This window comes from Aythya marila (assembly GCF_965140915.1).
Source record: "Aythya marila genome assembly, chromosome: 31".
In the NCBI taxonomy this organism is placed as follows: domain Eukaryota; kingdom Metazoa; phylum Chordata; class Aves; order Anseriformes; family Anatidae; genus Aythya; species Aythya marila.
This window is the reverse complement of record NC_139072.1, coordinates 1255380-1267029: the sequence shown is the minus strand read 5'-3', so window position 1 is coordinate 1267029 and position 11650 is coordinate 1255380. Positions and strand designations below refer to the sequence as shown.

Genomic DNA, 11650 nt, shown 5'->3' with positions numbered 1-11650 from the left:
GGGGGCGTGGCCAAGGCGCGCCCCTCCCCCTGCCACCAAAGCCGCCCCTTCCCCTTTAAGAGCCCCCTCCGTGGAGCCCCGCCCACAAGGGGGCGTGGCCAGTAAGCCACGCCCGCTACAACCACCCTTTTCTACCAAGGGGGCGTGGCCACGCGAAGCCCCGCCCCCTCCTATCCCTGAGGGCGCCCCTCCTATCCCTGAGGGCGCCCCCAGCTTGGCCACGGGGGGCGGGGCTTTGGAAGGGGGCGGGGCTTAAACATTGGGGTGTGGTTATGAAGGGGCGGGGCTTAAAGGGGCGGGGCCACGCTGCCCCTCCCCCATCAGTGCATAGCTTTAATGAAGGAACCTCGTTGGGGGGTGGGGGGGAGGGGCAAATTTGGGGGGGTCCCCAAATTTTGGGGGGGTCCCAAAAATTTTTGGGGATCCCAGCCCCGATTTTGGGGGGTTTTGGCCCAAATTGGGGGGCCCCAAAACTCCTGGGGGGGTCCCCAAATTTTTTTGGGGGGTCCCCAAAATTCTGGGGGGGTCAGCCCCAATTTTGGGGGGTTTTGGCCCAAATTGGGGGGTCCCAAAAGTCCTGGGGGGTACCCAAAATTCTGGGGGGGTCCCCAAAGTCCAAGCGGGGGCTCACCGGCATCCGGGGGGGTCCCCAATATTTTGGGGGGGGGTCCCCATCTTCTGGGGGGGGTCCTCATCTTCCTGGGGGGGTCCCATGGTCCTGGGGGGTCCTCGTCATCCGTGGGGGGCTCCCCAAAATTCTGGGGGGGTCCCAATGGTCCCGGGGGGGGTCCTGAAGTCCTTGGGGGGACCCCAAATTCAAGGGGGGGGTCCCCAATGGTCCTGGGGGGGTCCCCAAGTCTTCAGCAGGGGTCCTCATGTCCTGGGGGGGGCCCCAAATTCCAGGGGGTCCCCAAAAGTCCTTAGGGGGGGGCCCCATTGATGGGGGGGTCCCCATAATCTGGGGGGTGCCCCATTGGTCCTGGGGGGGTCCCCAAATTCTAGAGGGGTCCCCAAATCCCGGAGGTGACCCCAAATCCATGAGGGGGTCCCCATTAACTGGGGGGGTCCCCAAGTCCAAGGGGGTGACCCCAAATCCCGGGGGGGTCCCCAAATTCCTGGGGGGGTCCCCAAGTCCAAAGGGGGGTCCCCAAGTCCCGGGGGTGACCCCAAATCCATGGGGGTGTCCCCAAATCCCGGGGGGGTCCCCCAATTTCCCCCCGGGGGGGCCCTGCCCTAGCTGTCCTTGAGCAGCAGCTTCTCCTCGGGGGCTCGGAAGCGGGGGGCGCCCCCCCCAGCCCCACTCCCCCCACCCCCACCCCCACCCCCAATTCCGGGGGGGCCCGGGGGGGGGTTTTGGCAGAGGCGGGCGCAGGCCTCGGGGCTGACCAGGCGGCAGGAGCGGAGGTCGACGCGGCGCAGGCGGGGGCAGCGGCGGAGGGCGGGCAGGCACTGGTCGGTCAGGCGGGGGCAGCCTGGGGAGGAAGGGGTTAAAAAGGGATTTTGGGGAGGAAGGGGTTAAAAAAATGGGGGTTGAAAGGGTTTTGGGGAGGAAGGGGTTAAAAAGGATTCGGGGAGGAAGGGGTTAAAAAGGATTCGGGGAGGAAAAGGTTAAAAAGGATTCGGGGTTGGAAAGGGTTAAAAAATGGGGGTTAAAAGGGTTTGGGGAGGAAGGGGTTAAAAGGGTTTGGGGAGGAAGGGGTTAAAAAGGGTTTGGGGGAGGAAGGGGTTAAAAAAAATGGGTGTTAAAAGGGTTTGGGGAGGAAGGGGTTAAAAGGATTCGGGGGTGGAGGAAAGGGTTAAAAACGAATTGGGGAGGAAGGGGTTAAAAAAATGGGGGTTAAAAGGGTTTTGGGGAGGAAGGGGTTAAAAGGGTTTGGGAAGGAAAGGGTTAAAAAGGATTCGGGGAGGAAAAGGTTAAAAAGGATTCGGGGTAGGAAAGGGTTAAAAAATGGGGGTTAAAAGGGTTTGGGGAGGAAGGGGTTAAAAGGGTTTGGGGAGGAAGGGGTTAAAAAGGGTTTGGGGAAGAAGGGGTTAAAAAATTGGGGGTTGAAAGGGTTTTGGGGAGGAAGGGGTTAAAAGGGTTTGGGGAAGAAAGGGTTAAAAAGGATTTGGGGTAGGAAGGGGTTAAAAAAATGGGGAGGGGTTAAAAAGGGTTTGGGGAGGAAAGGGTTAAAAATGGGGGTTAAAAGGGTTTTGGGGAGGAAGGGGTTAAAAAAGAATTGGCGAGGAAGGGGTTAAAAATATTTGGGGTTAAAAAGGGTCCCCAAGTCCCAAAATGTCCCCAGAGCGTCCCCAAGGTGCCCCAAAACGTCCCCAAAACAGCCCCAAGATGCCCCAATTCCTCCCCCAAAACGTCTCCAAATGACCCAAAATGTCCCAAAATGTCCTGAAATCTCCCCAAAATGTCCCAAAATGTCTTGAAATGTCTCCAAAATGTCTCCAGGAGTCTCAAGATGTCCCCAGGATGTCCCCAAGGTGCCCCAAAACATCCCCAAATGTCCATGAAACATCTCCAAAACCCATCCCAAGATGCCCTGAAATGTCCCCAAAACATCTCCAAAATGCCTGAAAACGACCCAAAATGCCCCAAAATCCCCGTATTTCTCCCCAAAAGTCCCCAAGCCCCCCCAAGTGTCCCCAAGGTGCCCCAAAATGTCCCCCAGATGTCCCCAAACCCCCCTAGGATGCCCCAATTCCTCCCCCACCATGTCTCCAAAACGCCTGAAAACGACCCAAATTTTCCCAAAATCGCCGTTTTTCACCCCAAATCACCCACCTGCCAGGTTGAGCTCGGCCAGGCAGTGGCGCAGCCCCCCCAGGGCCCCCAGGGCGCCGTCCCCGAGCCGGGCGCAGTGGCTGAGGTCGAGGGAGGCCAGCTGGGGCGCGTGGCGGGCCACCAGGCGCAGCGACGCCTCCGTCACCTCCAGCCCCGCCAGGCGCAGCTCCACCAGGTTGGGGAGGCGCCCGCGGGGCTCGGGGGGGCCTGGGGGGGGGAGAGGAAGGTTAGGGAAACCCAAAATCCCCGCTTTTTACCCCAAAAATCCCAACATGTCCCTAAAAACTTCACCATTGTACCCAAAAGCTACCCATTGTCACCCTGTGTCCCCTACGATTCCTGTGCCCCCCCCCAGGTTGGGGAGGCGCCCGCGGGGCTCGGGGGGGCCTGGGGGGGGGAGAGGAAGGTTAGGGAATCCCAAAAACCCCGCTTTTTACCCCAAAAATCCCAACATGTCCCTAAAAACTTCACCATTGTACCCAAAAGCTACCCATTGTCACCCTGTGTCCCCTACGATTCCTGTGCCCCCCCCCAGGTTGGGGAGGCGCCCGCGGGGCTCGGGGGGGCCTGGGGGGGGAGAAAAAGGTTAGGGAAACCCAAAATCCCCGCTTTTTACCCCAAAAATCCAGTATTGTGCCCCAAAAATCCCATATTGTCCCTAAAAACCCCATGATTGTACCCAAAAAGTCACCCGTTGTCCCCCCCAGTGTCCCCCCCACCAGGTTGGGGAGGCGCCCGCGGGGCTCGGGGGGGCCTGGGGGGGGAGAAAAAAGGTTAGGGAATCCCAAAATCCCCGCTTTTTACCCCAAAAATCCCAACATGTCCCTAAAAACTTCACCATTGTACCCAAAAGCTACCCATTGTCACCCTGTGTCCCCTACGATTCCTGTGCCCCCCCCCAGGTTGGGGAGGCGCCCGCGGGGCTCGGGGGGGCCTGGGGGGGGAGAAAAAAGGTTAGGGGAACCCAAAATCCCCGCTTTTTACCCCAAAAATCCAGTATTGTGCCCCAAAAATCCCATATTGTCCCTAAAAACCCCATGATTGTACCCAAAAAGTCACCCGTTGTCCCCCCCAGTGTCCCCCCCACCAGGTTGGGGAGGCGCCCGCGGGGCTCGGGGGGGCCTGGGGGGGGGAGAAAAAAGGTTAGGGGAACCCAAAAACCCCGCTTTTTACCCCAAAAATCCCAACATGTCCCTAAAAACTCCAAAATGTCCCCAAAAAGTCACCCATTGTCACCCTGTGTCCCCTACGATTCCTGTGCCCCCCCCAGGTTGGGGAGGTGCCCGTGGGGCTCGGGGGGGCCCGGGGGGGGAGAAAAAAGGTTAGGAAAACCCAAAAACCCCACTTTTTACCCCAAAAATCCCTCATTGTTACCAAAAAATACAATATCATCCCCAAAAACTCCAAAATTGTCCCCAAAAAGCCACCCGTTGTCCCCCCATTTGTGCCCCCCCCAGGTTGGGGAGGCGCCCGCGGGGCTTGGGGGGGGAGAAAAAGGTTAGGGAATCCCAAAAACCCCGCTTTTTACCCCAAAATCCCCCATTGTTACCAAAAGTCCCATATTTTGGCCAAAAAATCCCACGATGTCCCTAAAAACCCCAAAATGTCCCCAAAAAGCCACCCGTTGTCCCCCCCCTCCAGGTTGGGGAGGCGCCCACGGGGCTCGGGGGGGGGCTGGGGACCCCAAAATCCCATTTTGTGCCCCAAAAACCCATATTATCCCCCCAAAAAAACATATTTTCCCCCAAAAAGCCTTATTTTTCCCCAAAAAGCCGTATTTTCCCCCAAAAAAACATCTTGTCCAAAAATTTAAAAAAAACACGTATTGTCCCCCAAAACCTCCCCATTTCCCTCCCGTATCCCCCCAATTGTCCCCCCAAAACCCCCAATTCCCCCAAAAAGCCCCTCCAATCTCCCCAAATCCCCCATTTCCCCCAAATCCCCTCTTTTCCCCCCAAATCCCCAATTTCCCCCAATTTCTCCCCATTTTTCCCAAATCCCCCAATTTCCCGATTTCCCCCAATTCCCTCTTTTTCCCCCAAATCCCCCATTTCCCCCCAAACCCCCTATTTCCCCCCAAATCCCCCCAAACCGCCAATTTCCCCCAAATTCCCCAATTTCCCCAAAATCCCCCAAATCCCCCCAATTTCTATCCATCCCCCAAATCCACCAAAACCCCTCAAAATGCCCCAAAATGCCCCAAAATGCCCCAAAATCCCCCGTACCTCTGTCGGGGGCGGCGGGCAGCAGCTCCCGGAGCTGGGCGTCGCGGAGCATCCCCCAAACCCCAAAATCCCTAATTTCCCCCAAATCCTCCAAAATGCCCAAAACACCCCAAAACACCCCAAAACGCCCCAAATCCTCCCCGTACCTCTGTCGGGGGCGGCGGGCAGCAGCTCCCGGAGCTGGGCGTCGCGGAGCATCCCCCAAACCCCAAAATCCCTAATTTCCCCCAAATCCTCCAAAATGCCCAAAACACCCCAAAACACCCCAAAACGCCCCAAAATGCCCCAAAATCCCCCAAATCCTCCCCGTACCTCTGTCGGGGGCAGCAGGCAGCAGCTCCCGGAGCTGGGCGTTGTGGAACATCCCCCAAATCCCCCCCAAATCCCCCAAAATCTCCCCAAAAACCCCCCAAAATGCCCCAAATCTCCCCAAATCTCCCCAAAACCCCTCAAAATGCCCCAAAATGACCCAAAATGCCCCAAAATGCCCCAAATCCTCCCCGTACCTCTGTCGGGGGCGGCGGGCAGCAGCTCCCGGAGCTGGGCGTCGCGGAGCATCCCCCAAATCCCCCCCAAAACCCCCAAAATCTCCCCAAAAACCCCCCAAAATGCCCCAAATCTCCCCAAAATGACCCAAAATGACCCAAAATGCCCCAAAATGCCCCAAAATGCCCCAAATCCTCCCCGTACCTCTGTCGGGGGCGGCGGGCAGCAGCTCCCGGAGCTGGGCGTCGTGGAACATCCCCCAAATCCCCCCCAAATCCCCCAAAATCTCCCCAAAAACCCCCCAAAATGCCCCAAATCTCCCCAAATCTCCCCAAAACCCCTCAAAATGCCCCAAAATGACCCAAAATGCCCCAAAATCCCCCAAATCCTCCCCGTACCTCTGTCGGGGGCGGCGGGCAGCAGCTCCCGGAGCTGGGCGTCGCGGAGCATCCCCCAAACCCCCAAATCCCCCATTTTTCCCAAATCCCCCAAAATGCCCAAAATGACCCAAAATGCCCCAAAACGCCCCAAAATGACCCAAAACCCCCCAAAATGCCCCCGTACCTCTGTCGGGGGCGGCGGGCAGCAGCTCCCGGAGCTGGGCGTCGCGGAGCTCGGGCACCCAGCGCAGGTCCAGCAGCCGCAGCGACGCCAAGGAGGCCGTGCCCAGCGCCGACACCGCGCACCACGAGCAGCCGCTCAGCACCAGCTCCCGAAGGCCTGGGGGGGACAAAAAACGCGCTGGGTGACCCCAAAAGACCACCGGGGAAGCACAAGACACAACCGGGAAACCAAAAAAACAACCAGGATCCAGCAAAACCCAACTAGAAACCCAAAAACCCAATGAGATACAAAAAAAACCCAACTAGAAACCCAAAAACCCAACAAGGAAACCCAAAAACCCAACTAGAAACCAACAAAACCCGACTAGAAACCCAAAAACCCAACTGCGAAACCCAAAAACCCAACCGGGATCCAACAAAACCCAACAGGAAACCCAAAAACCCAACGGGAAACCCAAAAACCCAATGAGATACAAAAAAAAAAAACAACTAGAAACCCAAAAACCCAACTGGGAAACCCAAAAATCCAACTGGGAAACCCAAAAATCCAACTAGAAGCCAACGAAACCCAACTAGAAACCCAAAAACCCAGCACGGAAACCCAAAAACCCAACTAGAAACCCCAAAAACCCAACTAGAAACCAACAAAACCCAACTAAAAACCCCCAAAACCCAACCGGGATCCACCAAAACCCAACTAGAAACCCCAAAACCCAACCGGGATCCATCAAGACCCCACTGAGATACAACAAACCCAACTAGAAACCAACAAAACCCAACTAAAAACCCCCAAAACCCAACCGGGAAACCCAAAAACCCAACTAGAAACCAACAAAACCCAACTAAAAACCCCCAAAACCCAACCGGGAAACCCAAAAACCCAACAAGGAAACCCAAAAAACCAACCGGGAAACCAAAAAAACAACTAGAAACCCAAAAAAACAACCGCGATCTACCAAAACCCAACTAGAAACCAACAAAACCCAATGGGAAACCCCAAAAACCCAACAGGAAACCCAAAAACCCAACTAGAAACCAACAAAACCCAACTAGAAACCCCAAAAAGCCAATGGGAAACTAAAAAACCCAACCAGGAAACCAAAAAAACAACCAGGAAACCCAAAAACCCAACCGGGATCCACCAAAACCCAACTAGAAACCAACAAAACCCAACTAGAAACCCCAAAAACCCAACGGGAAACCCAAAAACCCAACTGGGATCCACCAAAACCCAACTAGAAACCTCAAAAACCCAACTAGAAACCCCAAAAACCCAACCAGGATCCACCAAAACCCAACTAGAAACCCCAAAACCCAACTAGAAACCCCCAAAAACCCAACTAGAAACCCCAAAACCCAACTAGAAACCCGAAAAACCCAACCGGGATCCACCAAAACCCAAGTAGAAACCCCAAAAACCCAACCGGGATCCACCAAAACCCAACTAGAAACCAACAAAACCCAACTAAAAACCCCAAAAACCCAACCGGGAAACCCAAAAACCCAACTAGAAACCCCAAAAACCCAACCGGGATCCGCCAAAATCCCTCTGGAAAACCCCAAAACCCAACTGGAAAACCCCAAAACTTCTACAGGGAACCCCAAAAACCCATGGACAACCAAGACACCCATCAAAAACCCAACGACGCGTTGAGTTGCCACCACAACACCCAACACCCTACAGACCCTACAACCCGTGGGACACCCCGTAGCACCCCAAAACCCCCAGAAAACCCCAAAAACCCAATGGGGACCCCTAAAAACCCTATGGGGACCCCAAAACTTTTATAGGAACACCCAAAAATCCATGGAAAACCAAGATCCCCTTGAAGAACCCAACGATGCGTTGAGTTGCCACCACAATACCCAACGCCCTCTTGACCCTACAACCCGTTGGACGCCCCCCACCACCCGTAGCCCCCCAAAACCCTACAGGAAACCCCCAAAACCCTAATAGGGACCCCAAAAACCCTAATAGGGACCCCAAAACTTTTATACGGACACCCCAAAACCCATGAAGAACCAAGACACCCATCAAAACCCAACGATGCGTTGAGTTGCCACCGCAACACCCAACACCCTCTTGACCCTACAACCCGTGGGACGCCCCCCACTGCCCGTAGCCCCCCAAAACCCTATAGGGACCCCAAAAACCCTAATAGGGACCCCAAAACGTTTATAGGGACACCCCAAAACTCACGGAGAACCAAGACACCCAACAAAAACCCAACGACGCGTTGAGTTGCCACCACAACCCCCAACACCCTACAGACCCTACAACCCGTGGGACGCCCCCCACCACCCATAGCCCCCCAAAACCCTACAGGAAACCCCCAAAACCCTTATAGGGACCCCAAAACTTCTATAGGGACACCCCAAAACTCTCGGAGTCCCAATATACCCAACAAAAACTCAACGACGCGTTGAGTTGCCACCACGACACCCAACACCCTCTTGACCCTACAACCCGTGGGACGCCCCCCACCGCCCGTAGCACCCCAAAACCCTACGGGGACCCCAAAAAAAACCCCAAAAGCCCACCCTGGAGGCGGGAGATGAGCCAGGAGAGCTGCTTGCGGGAGATGCCGGTCCAGCTGAGGTCCAGGCTGGCGGGTTGGCGGCGCACGATCCCGCTCAGCATGGACGGGGTCACGGCCGCCCGGCGGCTCAGGTCGATGCGGGTCCACAGGCGGCGGTCGCAGCACCTGGGGGGACCCCAAAATTAGAGAAAAAACCCAAATTCGGGCAATCTGAAATCGAGGGAAAGCCGAAAATTGAAAAAAACGGCGAAAATCGGGCGATTCTATGCTGTAGGAGAACCGAAAATCGGGAAAATCCATAAATTTGTTTGATTATAATGGTATGGAGATCCCAAAATTTAGAAAATCCTAAAATTTGGGCCATCCCAAAATTTAGGACACACCAAAATTTAGAGAAAAACACCAAATTCAGGCAATCTGAGGTTGAAGGGAACAAAAAATGTGAAGAACGGCAAAATTTGGTCAATTTAATGATTCACTGTAGGCAAAAATTGGGAAAACCCGTAAGTTTCTTTGATTATAAGTGTATGGAGATCCCAAAATTTAGAAGACCCCAAAATTTGGATGATTCCAAAACTCAGAAAATCCCAAAATTTAGAGAAAACCCCAAATTTGGGCAATCTGAGGTTGAGAGGAACCCAGAATTTGAAGAACGTCAAAATTTGGGCGATTCAACGGTTTTAAGTGCCCCTAAAGCCCCTACAATGCCCCCCAAACCCCTCTAAGTGACCCTAAAGCCCCTGTAATGACCCCAAAACCCCTCCCAGTCCCCACCAGTTCTCCCAGTAACCCCTCCCAGTGCTCCCAGTGCCCTTAAAGCCCCTCCATAGCTCCTTTAAGCGTCCCTAAAGCCCTTCTAAGTGCCCTTAGAGCCCCTCTAAGAGCCCCTAAATTCCCCAAAATGACCCTAAAACGCATCCTAGTGACCCCAAATCCCTCCCAGTGCTCCCAGTAACCCCTCCCAGTGCTCCCAGTACCCTTAGATTTCCTCCAAAGCATCTTTAAGCGTCTCTAAACCCCTTCTAAATGCCCTTAGAGCCCCTCTAAGAGCCCCTAAATCCCCCAAAATGACCCTAAAACGCATCCTAGTGACCCCCAATCACTCCCAGTGCCTCCCAGTGCTCCCAGTAACCCCTCCCAGTGCTCCCAGTGCCCATAAAACCCCTCCATAGCTCCTTTAAGTGTCCCTAAAGCCCCTCGAATTGTTCTTAAAGTCCCTATAAGTGCCCCTAAGGCCCCTCTAAGTGACCCTAAAGCCCCCGTAACGACCCCAAATCCCCTCCCAGCGCCTCCCAGTGCTCCCAGTAACACTTCCCAGTGCTCCCAGTGTCCCTAAAGTGTCTCCAAAGCACCTTTAAGTATCTCTAAACCCCTTCTAAGTGCCCTTAAAGCCCCTGTAGTGACCCTAAAATGCGCCCTAGTGACCCCAAACACCTCCATAACGACCCCAAACCCCCTCCCAGTGCTCCCAGTCACCCCTCCCAGTACGAACCAGCGGCTCCAGGTGCGGCAGACCCTCATGCAGACGCAGAGCTCGCGGGAGGAGAGGTGGAGGAAGACGGCGAGCACCCCCGGGGACCCCTCCCAGTGCGCCCAGTGACCCCTCCCAGTGCTCCCAGTGACCCTAAAGCTCCCATAACGACCCCAAACGCCCTCCCAGTGTCTCCCAGTGCTCCCAGTAACCCCTCCCAGTGCTCCCAGTGCCCATAAAGCCCCTCCATAGCTCCTTTAAGCATCCCTAAACCCCTTCTAAGTGCCCTTAGAGCCCCTCTAAGGGCCCCTAAATCCCCCAAAATGACCCTAAAATGCATCCTAGTGACCCCAAATCCCTCCCAGTGCTCCCAGTAACCCCTCCCAGTACTCCCAGTACACCTAAATCTCCTCCAAAGCACCTTTAACCATCCCTAAAGCCCCTCTAAGTGTCATTAGAGCCCCTCTAAGTGCCCCTAAGGCCCCTCTAAGTGACCCTAAATCCCCGTAGTGACCCCAAAACCCCTCCCAGTGCCTCCCAGTGCTCCCAGTAACCCCTCCCAGTGCTCCCAGAACTCCTAAAGTGCCTCCAAACCATCTTTATGCGTCTCTAAACTCCTTCTAAGTGCTCTTACAGGCTCTGTAATGACCCTAAAGACCATGTAAGTGTCCCGAAAGCTCCCGGAATGACCCCAAACCCCCTCCCAGCGCCTCCCAGTGCTCCCAGTAACCCCTCCCAGTGCTCCCAGTACCTCTAAATCTCCTCCAAAGCACATTTAAGCATCCCTAAAACCCCTCTAAGTGCCTCTAAAGCCCCCATAACGACCCTAAAATGCGCCCTAGTGACCCCAAACACCTCCATAACGACCCCAAAACCCCTCCCAGTGCCTCCCAGTGCTCCCAGTAACCCCTCCCAGTACCTCTAAATCTCCTCCAAAGCACCTTTAAGCATCCCTAAAGCCCTTCTAAGTGCCCTCAAAGCCCCTGTAGTGACCCTAAAGTGCACCCTAGCGACCCCAAACCCCCTCCCAGCGCCTCCCAGTGCTCCCAGTCGCCCCTCCCAGTACGAACCAGCGGCTCCAGGTGCGGCAGACCCTCATGCAGACGCAGAGCTCGCGGGAGGAGAGGTGGAGGAAGACGGCGAGCCAGACGTCGCGCTGCATGACGTGGGCGGCCCCGCTGTCCAGGGGCAGGCGGTCGGGGTCCGGGCTGGCCGGGGGGGGCCGCACCACGTGGCGCTCCCAAACCCGTTGGTTTTGGGGGGGGGGGACCCCAAAAACCCCCGGGGGGGGGCGCTGACGGGGTTTGGGGGGTAAAGGGGGGGCGGGGAGAGGCGAGGAGGGGGCGTTGGGGGAGGTTTCGTCGTCATCGTCGGAGGAGGAGGAGGAGGAGGAAGAGGAGGAGGAGGAGGAGGAGGAAGGGGGGCTGAAGGGGGGGGGGGGGGGATGGGGGGGTGGCCCCCCCCGAGTCGGAGCCCGAGCTGGAGCTGGAGCTGGAGCTGGGGGGGGCGCCGGGGGGGGGGGCGCGCTCCAGGAGGCGGCACATCTGGCGGAAGCGCTCCAGGCGCTCGCGTTGGCGGCCGGCCTGGGG

At 56.1% G+C, this 11650-nt stretch overlaps 1 protein-coding gene across 1 annotated transcript in view; it reads right to left on the bottom strand.

The window, feature by feature from the left end:
* Nucleotides 1–201: 201 nt before the first annotated feature.
* Nucleotides 202–11650, bottom strand: part of FBXL19 (F-box and leucine rich repeat protein 19) — a 21960-nt gene continuing 10511 nt past the window's right edge. The window contains exons 8-12 of the mRNA XM_082781636.1: nt 11132–11644; nt 8592–8755; nt 6052–6207; nt 2777–2983; nt 202–1472 (exon numbers count right to left, since the gene is read on the bottom strand). Of these exons, the coding sequence (XP_082637762.1) occupies nt 1234–1472; nt 2777–2983; nt 6052–6207; nt 8592–8755; nt 11132–11644 (1279 nt within the window). The 3' untranslated portion in view covers nt 202–1233. The remainder of the gene's footprint in view (nt 1473–2776; nt 2984–6051; nt 6208–8591; nt 8756–11131; nt 11645–11650) is intronic.